At 41.3% G+C, this 21,650-nt stretch overlaps 2 protein-coding genes across 3 annotated transcripts in view; one reads left to right on the top strand and one right to left on the bottom strand.

The window, feature by feature from the left end:
* Positions 1 to 185: 185 nt before the first annotated feature.
* Positions 186 to 11,103, bottom strand: pum3 (pumilio RNA-binding family member 3). Of its 2 annotated transcripts, none has more exons than XM_055153949.1 (18): positions 10,963 to 11,103; positions 10,542 to 10,615; positions 9,911 to 10,096; positions 8,954 to 9,137; positions 8,260 to 8,335; positions 8,084 to 8,177; positions 7,217 to 7,283; positions 6,948 to 7,122; positions 6,140 to 6,243; positions 5,832 to 5,910; positions 5,326 to 5,424; positions 4,868 to 4,921; positions 4,710 to 4,790; positions 4,218 to 4,360; positions 3,655 to 3,877; positions 2,080 to 2,167; positions 1,879 to 1,969; positions 186 to 1,020 (listed from the first exon to the last, which is right to left on the bottom strand). In XM_055153949.1, the coding sequence occupies exons 2-18, from the start codon at positions 10,612 to 10,614 to the stop codon at positions 882 to 884; spliced, it is 1,956 nt and encodes a 651-aa protein (XP_055009924.1). In that variant the 5' UTR covers position 10,615; positions 10,963 to 11,103; the 3' UTR covers positions 186 to 881. The 2 variants fall into 2 exon arrangements, with proteins under 2 accessions (XP_055009924.1, XP_055009925.1); XM_055153950.1 differs by having other exon boundaries at positions 907 to 1,020; positions 1,859 to 1,969.
* Positions 11,104 to 11,310: 207 nt separating this feature from the next.
* The window catches only part of LOC110172426 (cilia- and flagella-associated protein 44), a 40,398-nt gene continuing 30,058 nt past the window's right edge, over positions 11,311 to 21,650 (top strand). Inside the window, exons 1-8 of the mRNA XM_055153215.1 lie at positions 11,311 to 11,393; positions 11,470 to 11,570; positions 14,390 to 14,537; positions 14,804 to 14,966; positions 15,737 to 15,839; positions 16,418 to 16,634; positions 19,778 to 19,892; positions 20,844 to 21,008. Of these exons, the coding sequence (XP_055009190.1) occupies positions 11,534 to 11,570; positions 14,390 to 14,537; positions 14,804 to 14,966; positions 15,737 to 15,839; positions 16,418 to 16,634; positions 19,778 to 19,892; positions 20,844 to 21,008 (948 nt within the window). The 5' untranslated portion in view covers positions 11,311 to 11,393; positions 11,470 to 11,533. The remainder of the gene's footprint in view (positions 11,394 to 11,469; positions 11,571 to 14,389; positions 14,538 to 14,803; positions 14,967 to 15,736; positions 15,840 to 16,417; positions 16,635 to 19,777; positions 19,893 to 20,843; positions 21,009 to 21,650) is intronic.

Below are 21,650 nucleotides of genomic sequence, written 5' to 3'. Positions count from 1 at the left end.
AGACTTTCAAAAATGTTGCAGCAAAAAGTGAATTTTTAATTGATGCAAGGTAATTTGGGCCAATTCACCTGGAAGTCTGAGGGCCAAGAAAAATTTGCCTGAGAGCTGCATTTGGCCCACAGGCCATAGTTTGGACATGCCTGGCATACAGGGTAAATGCAGAATGCATGAAGAAAAAAAAAATATATATTTTAATGTTTATTATAAAGAGCACAGGGTGTGCAAGATGGTATTAATATAACAAAGCATTTGTATTTCACATGTTCTCTGTGGTAACATTATTAAACATAGGATTTACACTGTTATTTAAAATACTTCAACACATTTACATGAACTCAATGTATCTGGCACTCATTTTTACAGGCCCTGTCATAATAAAATAAAATTGGTGCCTGAAGCAGAGATGGGCCGATTATCTAAATCTGTTATGTTGTTGTGAAGATGTGCTCAACATTCAAATATTCCATAAAAACATGTTGAGAATTTGAGGGTATCATTTCATTATCAAATGTACAGACAGAAATGAATAACTTAGTCATGTTTTGTCACATTTGTGTTAGACAATTTAGTATCCCAATCCTGATGATTTGTCCATTGCCCACACTTACTGACACTCTCTGCTGGCAAGAGAGGGAAATTGAACATTCTATTCACTCAGTGTTTAGTCCAGGCCAAGCAACCAGCTCTGACTGTGGATCATTTAGTCATCTGCAGTGTGCAATAGTTTTGCCCTTGGCGTTTGGTGCACACCTAATCCTGACACAAGGACAACACAATATGCACAAACTCATATTTGACAAACAATATTTTCTTGCACTTCCTAAAGTCAACAGCAGTTCAGAGTGTTCTCTAGGCAGGAGGCTCCAGGTGAGGTGGGGCCCTCAGCTCTGGGTGAGTTTCTGCAGTAGGATGCGGGCTCCCTGGTTGGTGGTGCTGCTGCTCTGCTCCAGCTCAGGGATGAGGGGCTTCAGAGCGGCCCTTACCTCCTCCACCACCGAAGAGTCACAGCTGCTCAGCAGGCTGCAAGTACAATGCCCCATTCAAGTAATTACATTCACACACTTCTGTTTGGCACACAACTCACTCAAACTCTGCACTACTTTGACTACCATGGATGGATTATCCCAGGGCTGCAACGATTATTTTGAACAAATAATCTAGCATAACATATCTAGCTATAATCGATTTTATGTTTAGAATGTGAAAAGCCAGTAAATTTAAGAATTATACTAAATTTGATCTAAATGAAGTCAAAGTGAAGCTGCTTGAGGCCATCATGATTGTGTTTTTACAGACAAGTGCGTTTTCATCATATATTCCACAAGTTAGACAGTTATTGCTCAGTCTTGGTCCTAAAACCTCTTCTCTCATGCATGGCATGTTTTGTAGCCAGTGTTAGACCAGTTAACAATTATTCCATTACTAAATTAGTTGTGATCAATTAATTTGCTGCCCTAGTTACCACTGTAAAAATGTGGACAGGGTAACAATACAGGGTTACTTGCTATGTCTTTTTAAGCAAAAGACAATGTGCAGTAATGGGGGTTTCAGGTAAAACTGCCCCCCACTGCATCCTGACATCACGTTTAAACTGTGCTTTGAATGGCACAGGCAGTGAAACGTGTGCCAGACCAGTAAAGGCAGGAAGCGGCACAGTGTTCATGTGAAAAAGGCCATCACAGACGTGATGTGAGGCAAAAATGTGGCTGCATCAAAAGTCTAGACTAAACTTGTTCATTCACAACTGAAATTATGGGAATGAATGTTGTATTGAGGTGAGCCCACCACCACTGGCGATGGCCATGTATACTGTATTGATTAAGTCAGCAGGTGTAGCAAATGTGATACTGTGCCTGACCCTGGTGTGTGCAGTCTCACCAGCTCAGCACCATGGCTCCACGGTTGACTTGAGCCCATGTCTGCAGTTTGTCTGTCCCCACGGTGTCCACCAGCATCCGGCCGAACCGCTCTAAGCACAGACCACAAGCACACTCACTACCACTGTTCCTTTTCATCTGCTTTAAATTTACCGTAGAGCCGCATACTGAGAGCTAATGTGACCTGTGAACGTCCATGTACCTGGTTTAGTGGCCTCAGCCAGTGTCAGGTCCTGCTCCAGCAGCCACTTGAGCAGCAAGTGTCCAGCTGGGTGTTCTGCCAGGTGCAGCTGTGCCCAAACAACAATACACAATACATATATATCAGTTACTGGTGGGTTTCAGATGATATCACAATATACTATAGGCCAATATTATTTCAAATACAGATGGGGGCAGCTAAAATGAATACTGTTCAACTGCAGATTTTGTTATAATATAGCAGGTCTGGGGTCTAGTCAGTAATAGAAGTTATCAGGTTCCATATTTGGGAATTTACCTTTCTGCTATTCCTTGATAAAGTACAATATAATTAATAGGAAAAACTGGCTCTTGCCCCCTATCTGAGAGTATTACATCACCACAGTCTAGAATCTGAAAACCATCAATACTGTTCTCCCTTCTGAAATATGGATGATAAAGCATATCCAAAATCATCAAAAGTCAATCAATATGTATATACACTTATGTACATGTCCAGATAGGTTTGTAGTCTAAACCAAATCCAGTTTACTAGATACATTTTATCATCTAGTAATTTCCTTTGGATTATAAAGTATACCTAATCTAATCTTTACACAGTTGGTTTCAAAACAGCAGAACACTTTGGGAAAACATCAGAAAAAAATATGTTGGGTATCAGATATGGGCAGGGCAATGTCTTAGGGAAGAAAAAAAAAGTATGCCTTTTAATGGAAATAAAATTTTCAACCTACAGAAGGTTTAATTTTATAGACACCCTGAAATAATGATGTGGCAGGCTAACTCAAAATGGTTTTCAATATTTGTCTTCACCCTACAGGCACTGCCTGCATACTCTTGCCAGCATAGGGTCTGACAGTGGGTTCAAGGATTTCATCCTGATTGCTAATGGCAGTCACATTGGTATTTTCTAGCCAGTAGAGGTCTGTGCATACCTCCATAGATATGCCTCCCCAGACCATCACTGACCCAAACTCTCCAGACTCTTTCACGTCTATCACAGGTGCTCAGGGTGAAACTGCTCTCATCTGTGAAATGCACAGGGCACCAGTGGTGGACTTGCCATGTCTGGTGTCATGTAGCAAATGCCAGTGGAGCTCCACCGTGCTGGTGGTGAACACAGGGCCCACTACAGGACGTGGTGCCCTCAAGCCACCCTCATGAAGTCTGTTTGTGATTGTTTGGGCAGAGATGTTCACACTAGTGGTCTGCTGGAGGTCATTCTGTAGGACATGGGCAGTGCTCAACCTGCTCCTCCTGCACAAAGGAGACGATATGGGTCCTGCTGATGGGTTTGAGGACCTTCTACAGCCCTGTCCAGCTCTCCTAGAGGAACTGCCTGTCTCCTGCAATCGCCTCCATGTTCTGGAGATTGTGCTGGAGACATATTAAATGTCCTTGCAACAGCACGTCCGGATGACAGAATTCTGATCTGCTCATTTTAAAACTACAGTATAAACATGCTAGAACACTGATCACATCAAATGGATATAACCTATTAACAACCTCAGTACCTCATCCCCTAACTCACCTATCCCCATTCTCTTCCCCATGATGCCTAAATACTTTGCCTCACCTTTCCTTTGACTCCGCCTGGCTGCAGCTCCTGGTTGGCGAGCTGTGCCACAGCGCTCATAGCTGGTGTGAGGTCTCCACAAGCGGAGGCCAGGATGTCGCTGACAGTCACACAGCTGGCCTTGTCTGTGGCCATGGCCGCTGCATTCTCACACAGGTGCTGGAGCAGAGCTGGGGATACTGCCTCCAGCAGCTCCCTCCTCCGGATACTCATGTCCTTTTTACTGAAACACACCAATCACCATCAGCCATCAGCCCTGCGCTATGACATCAGTGTGTCACTAAGAGGCCATGTTAGGAGCAGCACATCAATCACGAGGGTTATTGATGTCACTGTGACCAAAAGAAAGACATTGTTTGACATTTTACTCTCTATGTACCCTGAGCGTTCATATGAGGCATGGCAAAGGAAGAAAAATATTTACAACATTTCCATGAATACATTTAACATACAATCTATTAGCAGTATGAATGGAAAGTAAAATGGAATTTGACATGACTAATATGTTTGTGATGCTTAAGGATCTGTTAAGAGAAAGCGCTGCTGGTTTGGCCTGGCCTCACCTGTGCTGGTTGCTGTCCCCTCTCTGCAGTAGCTGGATGGTCTCTGGGAGCAGGTGGGCAGGGTCACGTGGATTTAGCAGATAGGTCATCACCTTCTTACCATATTTGTTCCCCAGGACCTCGCTCAGAGAGGACAGCAGCTCCTATACACAGCACAACCTACTGTCAGCACTGTTAAAGACTTTTCATTATTATGGAGCAAAATTATGGATATGCAAACTCTTGGGTGTAAAGAGACAGTGCTTTCTAAAAAGAAATTGAACAGCTTTATAGAGGTGGAAAATGTGTCAGAAAATTTAACAACAAATAAGATTAATTATTTAAGTCTTTTTAGTCTTTAAAGTGGTATTTGTCAGTCCTGTTCAAGTTCTGGCCAGCATGGTGGATGAAAGATTAAGTTAATTTATTGTAAGCCACAATGTTGATCTAAATGGCTTCGTAATAGAAACATTGACCTTTTTAAAAACCCACATTTAAAATCTAGTAACTCACAGACAGCACAGCTTGTTTGACCAGTTTGGTGTCATCCACACAGTCAAAGATGGCCAGCAGGACAAGGTGAGCGAATTCCCCCTGGAGAAGCACACATACTTTGGATTAGAATAGAGGAGAAGAGGGTATAAGTGAAAAACAACCAGGACCAGGCTCACCGTGGCAAACTTCACCATATATGTCTTCATGGTTTTGATTATGACCTTCCTGTCCTGCAGCAGAACACACAGGAAGGGGATTACTTTTAATGGGGGGGGTAGTTTTTTAGGATATAATGATATATACGATTACAATACGAGATAGTGTTCAAATCAAATATTGATTAATGATGGTACTGTTGATTTATTCACAATTACAAAAACATTTGTATTTTTAAACATGATATTTTTTGTTCTTAAGCAGATTATTATTATCTAATCAGAAAGCAGAATGGGCTCATGTTTGGGTTGCCAGATCCAAAAACTAAAACCCACAAATTGAGACATGTCTTCGGTCACTAATGGTATCTTAGGTTCAATTTCTAAACCAGTAGCAGCACATGTTACAGTCCCTACAACTTTGAGAACAAAGCTTCAGTTTGAATAAAAGACAGCTGAGGCAGTGGGCGGGTTCTCACCTTTGCCGTTCCATGCCACACACAGCTCATGGCGACCCGTGCTCCATCATGAGTGTGAGCCATGTAGACCACAGCCTCCCGGATAGACTCAATCATCTCCTGCACAGACACACCTCAGTCACATACTTCACCAGGAGATACTATTCTCACATGCTGTTGCGCAGTGTTGCACAAGCATATTGAAAAATGCTGTCAATCTACCTGTTGATCTACAGACAATCAGTCACCAAGATATGAACATTAATCACAGACTAAAACAGCAAAATAAAAACATTCAGATTATTTAGAGTGAGTTAATAAGAATAATGTTAATACAAAGTGTAACAGCAACAGTTACACAGTGAGGGGTGAGTTTTTCCAATAGAAGTCAATTGAAACCAGACCTTGAAGTAACCACTTCACATACAGGCTCACTAGCTATTTCAAAAGTGGAGGTTAGTGGGCTAGCTTTCGCCATACAGTCTAAGGGACCGTCATGTACCATCATGTACTGGAGGCCTACTCACCGTTCTCTGCTTCTCAGGAGCAAAATGGAAAAAGTCCAGGAAGACCTTGTGGACCAGTGAGTGTTTGATGACCTGTTCTCTGAAAGGATAGAAAACAGTTAACTTCAAAATGTATTAAATCACTACAAATCTGATATACCATTTCACAATAAGAAAATCAGTCAAATAAATCTAGATTTTTATAGTTAAACATTAAATAGGTCCACAACAGTTTTTTTTTAAGCAAACCCCCAAATTACAGCGGTGTTTTCCCTCCCTTAACAGCTAGAACACAAAGTGGGTGTAGTACTATGTGCAGGGACACGTACTTTTGAGCCATGGGAGTCAGGATCTGCTTCATCTCATCCAAGATGGTGTCCACTTTGTCTGGATTGGCTTCCAGCACTTTGTCGATGGTGTTGCACACTGAAGACTGAAAAAAAGAGACATTTGTTTCTATGCACAAAATGTCTTAATACTGCCCACCCATCCACCCATTCGCTGCTCAGCCATTTCACTCTCTCAATACACTTCATCTGTTGGCTCTGCTCTCACACGTAGACCTAATACCTAAGCTACCAGTACACAGCGCCTGGAAAAGACCTGTTTTAGACATCAGCATCATCATCGCCATCGTCTGTATTATTATTTTAAGTGGAGATCTTCTACCTGTGGTGGCCAGTGCCCTGTACTTCGCTGTCGCCTGGTGGGGGGATGGCACCAGTAAAGAGACACTGGGCAGTTTGACCAGCTCGCAGCTGATCACGTGACCAGTTTTAGAGATGAGTTTGAGACTTTTGTCACAGTGAGGGACAGGAGGAAACTGGACAAAATGCTCTCCCTCATTGACACTCCTGCTCACCCACTGCACCAGATTAGAGGAACCGAGGAGCTCATTCTACCAACAGGCCTCTACAGCTCTGCTCAAACAGTGAGAGATACAGGACTAAATTCATACCATGCTCCATACAACTGCACAACAACTCACCCTTATGGAACAGATAATACTTCCTATGAGATATTTTTATTTCTTATTTTATTTCTTTTTACTACATATACATTTATATAATTAGGCCTTATTTGACACCTGTCTCTTGCTATCTTTTTCTATTCTCTTCTTTTTGAAATGCGGCTCACCCTGCAGACAGTGAAGGTGTTCCCATACAGCTCCTCTGTTAGCATTAGCCTCTGGGACAGCACGGCCTTGTCATTGTAGGCATACTCTATGATGGAGGACGCGGCTGCATGTCGGAGCATGGCCTTCACATGACCTTTGAACGTCTGCATCACCGAAGCCACCGTTTCCTTGTTCCTGTAAAATATCACACAAGAGAGCTGGGAGTCAGCGGAGCCGGAGCGGGAAGAGCCGGCAGGGAGTGGGAGAGGAGGACCCTTCAGACACTTACCCATACATGAGCAGCTTCTTCACGACGTGCCGACCGTACTGAGACTTGCACAGAGCCGCCATGTCATCTGTGGACAAGTTAAACATAAGTCAGGTGCATATAGTCAGACCAGAGTCCTGCAAAGGGTCAGGTACCCACAGGTATGGGCAACTAGTTGCTGAAACATGCGGGTTTTAACGTTCTGGAATTTTATGGGCAGGTATGCGAGCGGGTAGTGATTACACAGGGGCGGACCAGAACTAAACCAGCACTAAACCAGGATGACACCAGGACTAATTTTGGACTTAATAGAGAGAACATTTTAATATAGCACTTTTACAACAAGGAACCACTCACCCAGTGTCTTGCCCAAGGACACAATGACTGCATTCATCTGTGGGATCAGTGGATTATGTGCCTCACAGATCTCTGATCAGCTGACTCTGACCTCTTCACTACCAGTTAAATCAAAGCCCCTTGGAGGACCAAACATTTGCCATTGCTGCCCCAACCCTTTGGAACTCTCTCCCCCTCCACATCAGAAAATTATTATTTATATATATTATTATTATTAGATGTAAATGTTTACAAAGGTTTTGGCTTTTGCCACTTTTAAGTGGTGCAGGTTGTCAGGCAGCAGATGAGGGGCAAATCCCCAAACATGTATCTTCTTGAAGTATCATCCCTTTCCGTCTTCAGAGCTACATTCTGATGTAGCAGGACGACTTTCAGATAGTGGAAATAGACTACGCTATATAGTGACATCCTCAACACAACAACAACAAAGTCATGTGACTGAAACCCTTGAATGTGGAGTGATTGCTATTATTTCATGTATCAAGCAAATGCCATCATCATAAAAGGGAGCAGGTGAATTGTAGTCCTGACCTTTGAGCTCGTTAAACACTTCGTGGCGCTGCTCATGGGTCCCAAACTGAATGAAGCACTGCAGGACGCGTACTGAGTCATGAGCGAAAGCCATCTGTCACAAACACATATATCACACTCATGTTTTTCCATTTAAAACCCCTCCCATTATATTGAGTACATGTGGCCTCACCGACCTGTTTGGATTTGCCCCGGATCAGATCATGGAGATCCTTCATCAGTTTCGTTTTCATCTGCCCATCACACTTTTTCCTGTCCACACACAAAAGCATGTTATCCATTAGGGAGAGGTCTGTTTTAGAAAAAGGGGAATTTACATAACACGGGTTAAAACTCCATGAGCCATTTCTGACAGTACCAGTAATAAATATTTAAAAGTTAGCATCACTGAGGTAAAACCATGCTTTGTGCTGTCCAACCTCCCAAACATTCTGCAATATCACTCACATACTGTAAAAGTAGAATAAGTATGAGTAAAAGATTCTGTCCTGTTCTGTACCAAATTTTTCCATGTAATAAAGCAGGTAGTAGTAGTCTTGCCCTAGTACAGATATAAAAACAGCTCTCCAGGACATAATTCTGGTGCACTGTAAGCATGCTAGATGTTTGTATCTTTAGTGTGATGGAAAAACAATGCTCTGGCCTCTGAAAGTTAAGAAAAACAATTATAAAGAAATGTTTGGACCATTGTGAACTGTTTAAAATGAACTAGTTTAGATTTTTTTTTTTTTAAATCCTTTATTATGGAGGAAAAACTTTTTCCCCATTTAAAAAGTGAGATAGTGCAATAACAAAAACATAAAATGGCAGATTAATTGATTAGCAATGTGATTAGTAGTTGCTCTAGTGTGTAGTGTGAGTGGTGTGTACCTGCGCAGCTGGCCCCAGATTTGTTTGCTCTGACAGATGATGTCAAACATGTCCTTCCTTTCAGCCTGTTGTCTGTTCTTCTTCACGTCCCTCTTCCTCTGTTGCCGTGTGGCCTTCAGCTCCTCTTTGGACAGCTTCTTTTTGGGGTCAGGCTTTCCACTCTTCAATTTTTTAGACACAGGACCTAACACACACACACATACAGTATGTAAATTCGCTTCACTGCTCTAACAGTTCTCACAAGAACACTGCATATATTGAGAAGCATAATGTCGTAGGTAAACATGTTAAAGTGGACCTATTCTGCAAAATCCACTTTTTAGAGCTTTTAAACCATGTTATGGTTGTTTGTTTCCCTTCTCATTGACCCTCTGGAGTTGTATTTAGCATGAATCATGCATATTTGCGTAATGTTTATTTATTCTCCTGTATTCAAGATGTAATTTCTTTGACCAACCTCCTTTTTCACAGCCACCAGTATACGGCCACTGCTCTGTACTTCATTCTCCAATTTTATTTTGTATGTCATTTCTTATTGGGCAAGTCAGCGGACTTGATTCTTTTATCAAGTTTCTTTTTTTTGGATGAATATTGATTGCAATTTAAATGTCCAAATTATACCATGATCCAGGGGTGTCATAGACTACTACAACTATCTAATCACAACCCCACTTACCTATTAAAAAATTATCTCTATATTGATGAAAAAGTTATGAACCTAATTTAGAGCATACCAGTATTAGTTTATTTACTTGTCCAATCTCTGAGGATGTCAAAATCAAAGTCAAAATGAGCACTTCACTGTTGAAGAAAAGTAGGTTTATGAAAAGTGATGAGAAGTCATTTTAAAGATGGTGATCCGTTTAAGCATGACTGCATTACAACTCCACAAACTCTGCTTCAGCTGAGGACATGTTGAAATGATTAAAACTCAGGAGGAGTTGTTGTGCTCCTTACCTCCTTCACCTCCTTCACTGTCCTTCCCATGCGGCCTCTTTCTCTTCCTCACTCGTTGGTCATTTTTGAAGAACTTGTGTGCAACCCGTTTCTCTCCTCTTTTCCCACTGTGCTCTGTGTTCTTATAAGGTTTCTTAAAAGGCTTCTTAGAACCAGACTTTCCTCCCATTTTAGTGCTGGTGGAATCTAATAAAATAGAATAGAAATACAAAAAAACCCACATACTAATCAATACTAAAACTAGCATTGAAAATAGGTACCAGTATCAATACTAAAAATATCACATTCACAGGACAGAAATTAACATGTCCTGAAAACATTTAGAATGATCTTGACCTGTATCAGAACAAGTCTGAGACCGCGTGGATTAGTACTCGCCCATGGACCACTATGGAGCCTATCTGGACCACTGAGGGATTACACAGAAATATGGCCATGTGGGAATAGAAAAGAATGAACTTCGATTTAATGTTGCAAATCACATTCTATTGTCTAAAGGATGAGTGTTCATTTATTATCATGGGGTTCATTTTGAGTATTGAATCTATTCCTTAATGTCTAAATAGAAATTTGAAATGTTAGTATCGTGACAACACAAGTTTCATCATATTGACAAAATCAAGTATCTCACCTTTTCCTTTTAGAGCTGTGGCTTTAACAACCTTGGCCTTGGGAGAAAATGTCTTTTTGGGTTTGGCTTCCATTCTACAGAGAAAAATATATCAGTATCATCTTATTATCAAACAATCCAACTGTTACCTGAAGAAATCTAAATATTCAGTATAGGCTACAGAATAAACAAACAAGAACTAGGTGACAGTATGATGAGACAATATGGGTAAAAGTAGCCTTTACTACAGCAAAGAGAGTGATCCTTATGTACGGGAAGACACCTGAGATTCCTACGCATATATACAATTGAAAAAAAAAATATTCGTAAATGATTGAAGTTATCCTGGTTACGATTAGGCTTCTCGTCCTTTTACCTGGACCAAATCCATAAACTCAAACTGCGTATTGTGTATTTCACAGCTTTTACAATAAATGCTTACTTTTCGTCGAATTTCGGGCTACTGCCTGATTTCTGCGAGTTCTGTGGTCTGTTTTATACAGTTAGTTTCCTCACACGCTGCTGCTAAGAACCTTCCACATGTGTTGTGGACGAAACCCATTTACGTGTCGCAAAACAGTACTGGTCACGACAGTTCTTTTCCAACTACGACCGTGTGTCTGGATCGCTATTGGGCCACTGTTATTACTGTTTTCCCGCTACACTGATAGAGACACACGCTTTACACGCGCGTTTAACGTGTACCCGTTTTTTAATATATGACACCACTGTCAATATCATTACTTTAACTCTCTTTGCCAGACAAACAGATTAGCCATTTCTTCACAAATGTGACAGAACTACATTACCCAGCAGGCTTTGCGACAAGAGAGACCTGTCGCATAGCAACGCATCGAATCTCCAAACTTACAGGTGCAGTTTATAGCAAACGTTTCAGTCTGGTCAAAATGCCTTTACTGTACTTGTACTAATTAAGATAGTTTGTTAGGAGGCTGCAGGCCGGGTCATTTTGGTTAAAGAGTACCTCTGCTGAGCGGATAGAAGATTGAAACATGGACGAAACTCACACGGAGGATGAACCAGCCCCGGGTAAGATCACTGGAATCTACTGCGGTCAAGTAACACAGGTGGGCAGAGTGCAAAAAATATACGTTAAAAGGTTAGTAAATATTAACAAAGTATTTTGTTAGGACTTTTTGGTAAAATAAGTTTGGTTAAATACAAACAAATACTCATGCTCATTTTAGTAGTCAAACTAAAACTTAGCAAAGAACCAAGACCAACCCAAGTCTCTGAAATTATCCAAATTATTCTAGTGAAAGCGTGTGGAGGTTAAAAAAACAGTGGAGCACTTCCTGTTTTACCACATGACATCACACAGTGGAACAGTGCTTTCACATTGAGAGAATGCAGCCTAAATAGGCAGGGTTTATATGTTATCACCTCTGTGAATGAACATACCTACTCTACAGAAAGGGACAGTGTTGAAGATAGCTAGGGGGAGGACTGTAGACTGTGTACTGGGACACTTCATCCATACAATACTCCGGTCAGAGAGTAGAAACGGACACTAGAACGTATTTTGGAGCTTTTAATGTGCTGTCTTCTATTTATTAAGCTGGTATCTCTGTCACAAACACAGACACAAACAGGACAAACTAAGGCACCAGCAGTTAGGCCAGAAGCATCACGGTAACACTGTTACTATGATGCTAAGGACCCCTGAGCTGCCTGCAATTGCCTGATCAAATAAGCAGTTCCCTTAAGGAATTTACAATAGCTGCCCCATAATAGTACAGCTATTATGTAAAACTAGCTAAATTCCCTAAGGTGCAACTATTGTCCATGTAGAGGAGTTATCACATCATCAGGAATGGCAGACAGTTGCACTAGGCGTGCTACTGGTTGCAGGAAAGTCTTTTGGACACAGCTGTTATTGCTCTGGATCACCTTTATGGTGGTCTGCTGGGCTCTCGGAAGCTGGGGGTCGATGATTGTGATGACCGTGTTGGTCATCAGGTGGATAGCTTTGACCAATTTCTCCTGAGAGTTGTGCAGTGAGAAGCCTGCCACGAAGCTGGTGGTCCTGTTTCAGTGGGGCTTTGCTCTGTCTAAGCTCTAAAGTCTCTTTGGTATCTGCAGAATAGCCTTCTTTGTGTAGGCTGCAGAGCGAAGGCAGATTGTCGACATGCTGGGTTGGGAGTGCCTGCTCTGTGTTGCGGACAGAGGGCAGGACCACTTAAGGGGTAGTGTTGTTGTGTGGCACTGTATTGTCAGAATGATGTAAAGGATTGTCCCCCTCCTGAATTCCCTCAGCTGTGGCCTCATCAGTGTTCCTAATGTCTTGTTCCAGATGTTCGACCTGCTGGACAAGGTCATCTAGTACTGATGAGTCAAAGATGATTTGACTCCTGCCATCACAAATCAGCTTTTCTTGCTCAGGCACAGGAACCGGAAGATCGGGAGAAGGAAAGCGAGATGGAGACTGCTGCTGTGCAGACTGGTGCTGCTGGATATCATGTCCCTGTGAAGATGGGTTAGGTGTAGAAGTCACCAACTGGTACTTGGGCTGCAGGGAAGTGGGTGGCTCAGGTTGTGGAGCAAGTTGTGGAGGCTGACTTGGCTCAGTGATCTGTTGCTGGTACACTGGCAGTGCAGTTGGAGCTTGTGGAGGTCGGTGCAGAGGCTGTAAGGACAGAGCAGGACGAGTGTACAGCAACTGGTGGTGATGCTGTGGTTGACTGTAGATTTTGGAATGGTGTGAGTGGAGCTTGGGGCTGATATACTGGTGCTGTTACAACTGGCATAGGTCGTTGCACTGGAAAAGCTGGGCCAACTGATGTGGCCTGGTACTGGACTGGCATAGACGCTGTGGTGCCACCATGCTCCATGCTCACTGTGGCAGGAACAAGTTGTATCACCCCATAGGTAGGCTGGTAGAAGGCTGTCGTCGAGATGTGTGGCATAATCACATTTGTTACTGCAAAGGCTTGGTTTGGTTGTACATGACAAAGAAGGTGCTGTAGCTGGCAGCATAGTAGGCAGCTGCTCATGTATTAGACGGTTAACTGGCTGAACCATATAGGCAGCATGGTATAACTGGTTTTGGATGCTGTATCCACTTGGGCCAGGTGATGAGGATCCTCCACACACCACTGGAAAGCTGTGATGAGTGCTTAATTGGGGTGCTGTGTTCCACTCTTTGACTTTATCGACTGCAGCTGAGGATGGAAAGCGAGAGAACCCGAGCGCTGTATGTAGCTGGCTATCATTTGTTGCAGACTCAGTCTGTACGTAAAGTGACTGCAACTGGGGAATGCTGGCTCTTATGCTCTCATCCTGATGAGTGGCAGTATAAGGCAGGAAGGAATAAGGAAGCCTGACCTGGTTGATCTGGAGGGGCATAGGAAGCAGTTGTGACCATCTTGTTGCTCCTCTGTCTGTTGCTCTTCTGGTGTCCATTTTAATACTTGGGTGAAGACTGGCTGTAGACTGTGTACTGGGACACTTCATCCATACAATACTCCGGTCAAAGAGTAGAAATGGACACTAGAACATATTTTGGAGCTTTTAATGTCCTGTCTTCTATTTATTAAGCTGGTATCTCTGTCACAGACACAGACAAAATAGGACAAACTACGGCAGCAGCAGTTAGGCCAGAAGCACCACGGTAACACTGTTACTATGATGCTAAGGACCCCTGAGCTGCCTGCAAGTGTCTGATCAAATAAACAGTTCCTTTAAGGAATTTACAACAGACAGATCAGGCTGTACTTTTTCAGAAGGCTGAAGTCCTTTAGATATATTTATTTTCTTGCCATACCGATTACGTCAGCCTACACTGAAATATCAATATGTTTGCGATATATTGCTTCATCCACAGTAAATTGTCTACCTTGCTGTTTTAGAAGAGCAGCAAACCCAGCAGGTTGTTGAGGTGGAGGAGGCTGCAGGGAAGCAGCTCCCGGTGGACATGTTCTATGACTATGTCGAGCTGGAGTCCAAGGCTTCCATCAGCCCAGAGTCTGGAATCCCTATCAACCTGCTGCACCTGTCGTATCCTTCAGAATTTTCACACAACATCCTTTCTTCCTCTCAGCTCCTCCTCCTCTCTCCTTCTCCTCTCCTGCTCTGCTCCTCCTCCTCTTTCCTCTATCTCTTCTCCTCCTCCTCACCTCCTCCTCTGATTCTCATCTCTTCTCCTCCTCAGGTCCTCCTCCTCTCTCCTCCTCCTCCTCCTCCTCCTCCTCTGTTTCCCCTTCTTGTTGCACAGTTCTATATTGACATACATCATGTATCTGGGTCCTTGACATAGTGTGCAGTCACTCATTTGGCTATGACTGTAAGCGCAGATGTAACCTGCAGCTGTTGGACGAGCAGACATTGGTGTATGTGGCAGGGAACATCCTGGTTCTGCAAGACCTGATCTCCAGGCAGCAAAGGTACCTGCGCTCCAGCGGGGGAGGAGGCATTGGAGCCATCACTGTAAGGACAACACTTCCAACACTTGGTTCTTATCAATGTAAAACAAAATGAAAAGGCGCAGCCCTAATAGGGTTGTCAAATTATCAAAACTCAGATGCTAATCAATACTCAAAGTAATAACTAGATATAGTAGATTGAATCTAGATGAGCAGGTATTGATACTAAAAAAGTCACATTCACAGGACAGAAATCTTTCCTGAATAGCTTTAGAATGATCACAAGTTGTATCAGAACAAGAGCACATAGGCTAATATACACCTATTATGGACCATTATGGATCCTACTTGAACCACTGAGGGATTAAACAGATATAAGACCATTTAATGTTTAAAATCACATTATTATTATTATACAGTAGTCATCCTCAAAACTAATTTAATTGGTTGTCAAAATTATGACTTCTTGAAAAATTATGACTCCATGACTTGACTGGAGGAGGAGCTCTGTGCTGGCCTCAGTGATGTGTGACTATATGGTCAAAGGTCAATGTCATTTATATTCTAGAGCCCAAGATCACAACTACAGTTGTTTCATAGGACTTCAAAAAATAGTTCTTTTACCCAATAGAAAGTTAGAAAATGTAATGAATCAAACGATGAACCAACATTCACAGGTCCTCACAATGTCCTCATTTCATTTCATTTCATTTTATTAGACTGAGCCAGGACTGAAATAGGACTGAAGCAGGTCAAGCTGGAGATGTGTTCTGGAGTGACAGACAATTCATGCCAGGTTTATAATATTCTTTCTCCTTTACATCTTTGTTTTAGACTCATCCAAACAAGCAGTACTTTGCTGTGGGAGAAAAAGGAAACCACCCAGATATTATCATTTACGAATACCCTTCCTTAAGGCCTTATCGCATCCTGAGAGGTAAGCTTACTGTGAACACATTATTATTGAACATTCAAATTTTGCTTGGGTGGACCAAACTCAGTGTTAAATAAAAATGAACTCTTTAAGGAGGAGGTATTACACATAACACACAACACAGGTCCCTCCATCAGTGTGCATATACACTAATTAAACTATTGCACATTGCATCAGGTTTGTGAAGGTGTAGTGTATTGTTTTGTATCATGCTTTTGTATATTTATGAAAAATTGTTGTATGAGATCATGAGTTATGTAGGCTTGTGGGCCAAGTCTTGGATAGAATCATACTGCTATCTATAAGGAGGGTTCCAAGGAGAGCCCAGTAGAGACTCAAACATGCATAGATGACATCTAAAACTCTTCAGGAATGTTTTTGATGAGGGAACAATGTTATAACATTGTAGAAAGCTCCAAAAAGTCAATTTTTGCATAATACCCCTTCTTTAATGAGCCATGTAATTTTATTTGGCCAAATAACTGTTAATTCATTTTACTAGTAGATGTTGAATCAAAAGAATGTGTGTGATTGTGCATGATTGTTACACTTTGCACCAAATGTGTCCATGTGCTGTGCAGGCGGGACTGAACAGGCCTACTGTCACCTGGACTGGAGTGCAGATGGAGAGCTGCTGGCCAGTGTGGGCGCGTCCCCGGACTACATGTTGACCCTGTGGGACTGGAGGCAGGAGGACGTGATGCTGAGCTGTAAGGCTGTGTCCCAGGACGTGTACAGGGTCAGCTTCTCCCCTCACAACCCAGGACAGCTCACCTCCTGCGGCTCGGGACACATCAAGTCAGTCCTCCTCATCTCCATCCACCACCACACGCTTTGACATTACACACTAACTTTGTACCAGCACCAATATGATCAGAAGGCATTTGGGTCATTCCATGACATTTCAACAAATGGCCCACGCACTTCGGTCTCAAAAAATTTTGAAAAAATGACCAAATAGTCCTTTACTATCATGTACCAACCCTGTGAAGTTGTAGTGATTTTCGATCAATACTTTTTAAGTTACAGCTCATTTAGTGAGGGGAGTATGTGTCAATTTACGGGCCCAAAATTCACGTAATTTTTTCTCGGCCCTTTTCACAGGTCGATATCTCTGTATGTATCACACATAGAGGGCTGAAATTTTGTAGGCTTGTACTCCTCTACTCTGTGTTCAAATAACATCTATTGAAAGTTTGGTATCTCAACTCATTGTCATTTTATATTAACTTAAAAAAATAAAAATAAAAAATAGTTCATTTCCGTGGCGTACCATTTTTTAGCACCTTTTTAAACCCATTTGTAGGTGTCAGAGACCTGTGAATTTTTTTGAGAATCAAGATATGTACTAGGACTGTTAAAAAAAACTTACCAAATGTTGAAAATTTTAAATGGGTTATGTGTAAGGGTCCTGTTAAAAACAAGAAAACGCAACATGGTCTGATTTTCACATGTAATTTATGGCATGTGGGTCGTGATGAAAAAATAAACTGGAATAATTTTTTCTTGAAAGACCATATGATCTTTCATATGGCACCAAACATATGTATTTTATGAAGCTCCTTCAATTTTTAATTGTATCTTGAACATTCACATTTGAGGTTTCAGTCATAGTGCAAGACACAATGACATGAGTATACAGTGATCATGTACTATGTTTTATTCCAGCAGCTAACGTCACTAAACATTTAAAGACTGAATCAAATGGTTTGATAATAATTTTAATGTGACAAGGTATCTCTGACAAGTTATCTGACATCCAAGAAAACAGCTGGAGATTATTCTCATATTAAAGAAACAAACATGTTCAACAATATGACATTGTCTTCTGTTAGTTGTGGATGGCAGATTGATATTCAAGACTATGCAAACGTTACAATAGATTTTGGTGCGCAAACATCTGGAAGCAGCCAAGTGAGGACACAGTTCCCTATCATGTTCAGATCACCTGAGCAGGTAAAGAAAGTCTTATGGAGCCTTAAATGGAAAGTGTTAAGGTTGTCCATTTAAGGGAAACTGCAGGATTTGTGGGAATTTATCACATATAACAAATTATATTCATCTTTATTCCGGGGTGAACCTATATAGTTCCAAATGCACATTTGTTTTGAAGGTGTTGTTTGAGCCAGTACATGTTTGGATCACCATTGGAACAAGAGAATACTCCCAATAAATTAATGTAGTGCACAGATGACAAAGCTCCTGATTGAAGTTACAAAGTCACACCCCAGTCAACATGGTCAACTGAACCATCTAAAACCAGTCCACCAGGGATGAAAAAGCCTCCACAGTTTGAGGAGAATTCTGGTGGTCAAGCTTGTGGGGACTGTCCATGCGGCCGTGACCGCCAGAAAATCCAAAAGCTTCGGGACCGACTGCGTGTTTATTTAGATGTGCCTACCGATACTGATGACGAATAAGACATACATGTTCTGTGTTCTGGGTTTTTAGATAAGTTGTAACACATCCTGTTGATTCATTCTTGTTCATTCTTCATGTTTTGGAGCTTTAGCTGCTGGAATAAAACATAGTACATGGTCACTGTAGACTTGTGTCATTGTGTCAAATGTGAATGTTCAAGATACAATTAAAAGTTGAAGGAGCTTCATAAAATACATGTTTGGTGCCATATGAAAGGTCTTTTTCTGGTCTTTCAAGAAAAAAATTATTCCAATTTTTTTTCATCACGACCCACATGCCATAAATTACTTGTGAAATTTGGACCATGTTGCTTTTTCTTGTTTTTAACAGGACCCTCACACATAACCTATTTCAAATTTTCAACATTTGGTGATTTTTTTTAACAGTCCTAGTACAAATCTTGATTTTCAAAAAAATTCACGGGTCTCTGACACCTACAAATGGGTTTAAAAAGGTGCAAAAAATGGTACGCCACGGAAATGAACAAGTTTTTTTTTTTTTTTTTTTTTAAGTTCATATAAAATGGCAATGAGTTGAGATACCAAACTTTCAATAGATGTTATTTGAACACAGAGTAGAGGAGTACAAGCCTACAAAATTTCAGCCCTGTATGTGTGATACTTATGGACATATCGACCTGTGAAAAGGGCCGAGAAAAAATGACGTGCATTTTGGGCCCATAAATTGACACATACTCCCTTCACTGAATGAGCTGTAACTTAAAAAGTATTGATCGAAAATGACAAAAATTTCACAGGGTTGGTACATGATAGTAGGGGACCAGCTGGTAATTTTTTCAAATTTTTTTAAAAAACATGATGCGTGACATTTTAATAGCCAAAAACAACATATTAAAAATTTTGATTAGTTCCATTTTGTTTTTGATGCTTTTTCTGTTTCTCTGCCGCTCAATATTTTACGAGGGGAGGGCTGAGCAGGGAGGGGTCAAAAGGAGGGTTCAAATAGGGCTCGGGAGAGATGACTAATTTATGCACACATGCATGGGTGACTTTATAAGACCTCATCAGACATATTTTTGATGAGGGAACAACATGATAACATAAGCTACATACAGTTGAGGTGATTTTAATGCCCCCTTAATAAAATACTACTTAAAGAGGGGGTTTTATGCTATCACCAGTGTATGTTTCCCTCCTCTTGGTTATGTTGATAACGATCAGACAGATTCTGATGTCACTGCTGTTGACACAGTTGATTATCACAGTTAATTATCAGTGATGTCTTTTATGTTTCTAGCTAAATTCTGAATGTTTACAGATATTTTTCAAACTAAAGCTGGTTCCATTGTCTGATGCTTTTCATCCATATAGCCAAGCATCTTTCCGGACAGTACCATTTCTGTGAGCACTGGATAGACATGTTTGGCTTGTCCTAACGAATGCAGTGTAGTGTATAAAGCATAATGCAGAGATAAATTCTGAAAAATACAGTTTTATAAGTTGTTAGAATAGATCAAAATCAAGGTGCCATCTGAGTACCTGTTCCTGTGTCTATCTCAGGTTCTGGAAGATGGCCAGCTCATTCACGGGCCTCAAACTCCAAGGCCTCATGGGACATTTTGGAAAGACCACAGCCACTGATATTGAGAGCTACGTGGTTCTACCAGATGGGAAGGTACCGCTGTCTATGACGTTTAGCTACCTTTCATAAGTTTATACAAAAATGAACATGAATCATTTTACACAATAGATATATGTGCATGGCATTCTCTTTAGAAGTAGATGATTTATTTATGGCTTTTGATTTACCTACAAAGTGCCCTTTTAACATATATGTACAGTGTTGGGGAGTAACAGATTACATGTACTGGAGTTACGTAATCAGAGTACAAATTATGAGTAACTGTATTCAGTTACAGTTACTGTTTCAGTGAGTGGTAATTGGATTACAGTTACTTTGTTGAAATAAATGGATTACATGGTGGTAATTTCCTGTTTTCACATTATTTTAATTTAATTTTATTTATTTATTTATTTAATTTTTTTGGTAATTCCACTCATTGCTGGAAACTAAACCAGGTGTAAACCAGGACTAAATCAGGACTAAAACCAGGTCTAAACTAGAGCTAAACCAGGTCTAAACTGGATCTAAACCAGGAATAAAACCAGGTCTAAACTAGATTGAAACCAGGACTAAAACCAGGCCTAAACTAGAGCTAAACCAGGACTAAATCAGGACTAAAACAGGATTTAACAGGACTAAATCAATCTGTAGGAGAATACATTTTAAAAGTAACCTTCCCAACACTGTATATGTATATGTATTTATGTCCATATGAACTGGTTACTCAATTATAATAATCACAATTCTATAGCTACCAGCTCAAAACACATAAAACCAAAAGTGCCACAAACTGTCTTCTCTATTTGCAAAAATTATATTTGAGATAGCTTAAAAAAGTAGTGGAGTTATTTGAACACAAACTGTTGTCAATTGAAAGTGGCTTTAAGAATTATATGGCAGATCAATGAAGCCAGTCTCTAAGAAATAATACACATATGTTTATGATGTTTGTAGACTGAATGTTTTGGAAATATCAATGGTTCATGTGTGCTCCTTCTGCAGGTGGTGTCGGGTTCAGATTGGGGGAACCTACTGCTGTGGAATGGTAACTCCATAAAGGTGGAGATCTGCCGTAAAGAGGGTCGCACCTGCCACACTGGGACCTCCCTGCCCTTTGCCATGGAGGAGGGCCAGCTGTTGACCATAGGAGCTGATGGAGCAGTGCGGGTAACTGTGTCTGTGCTGTGTGTGTGGAAGTGGGACTGCTGTGAGCCCAGTGTATTGTCATCCAGGTAATTCTTCTTATACAGCATGTGCCTTAGTAGCACTAAAGCCTGCTCTCCCTTTGTGATTGGGCAGTCTACTCTACCAGCAGTAACGCTATCTGGTGTGGCTTCGATGATAGAGAGCTCTTATTCTTCTGTTCAGTCACAATACTTCTTCATGGTTGAGCTTTGTGAGAACTTTAACTCATATAAAATATAATAGTTTGAATTGAATCTAAGTTTTCTGATCCAGCCCCTTTGGGGTCAAAGTGGGTTGAATAAGGCCCCCCGACCAAAATGAGTTTGGCACCGCTGATTTATAGATTACTGGAGCAGGGAAGGCATTTAATAATAATCCATCAGTTTTATATAGCACTTTTTTGGACATTCAAAGACGCTTTACAGAGAATTATTCATTCACTCCATACCCAGTGGTGATAAGCTACTATTGTAGCCACAGCTGCCCTGGGGCAGACTGACAGAAGGGAGGCTGCCAATCTGCACCACTGGCCTCTCCATCTACCACCAACACCACTTTCATACTAGGCAATGAGGGTGAAGTGCCTTGCCTTAGGACACAACAACAGTTTTTACGACTGGCGCC

This window comes from Boleophthalmus pectinirostris, unplaced genomic scaffold, assembly GCF_026225935.1.
Source record: "Boleophthalmus pectinirostris isolate CB_2022bp ecotype Guang Dong unplaced genomic scaffold, ASM2622593v1 HiC_scaffold_18, whole genome shotgun sequence".
NCBI classification, from domain to species: Eukaryota; Metazoa; Chordata; class Actinopteri; order Gobiiformes; family Gobiidae; genus Boleophthalmus; species Boleophthalmus pectinirostris.
Note: the sequence above shows the minus strand (reverse complement) of the source record. Positions and strands in the feature narration are given on the sequence as shown.

Coding starts and splice junctions, on each gene's coding strand:
- pum3 (XM_055153949.1), bottom strand. CDS start 10,614: ATGGAAGCCAAACCCAAAAAGACATTTTCTCCCAAGGCCAAGGTTGTT. Junction 4,361..4,709: donor TCAAACAAGCTGTGCTGTCT/GTGAGTTACTAG, acceptor TGCTGTGTATAG/GAGCTGCTGTCCTCTCTGAG. Junction 1,021..1,878: donor GGAGCCATGGTGCTGAGCTG/GTGAGACTGCAC, acceptor TTGTACTTGCAG/CCTGCTGAGCAGCTGTGACT.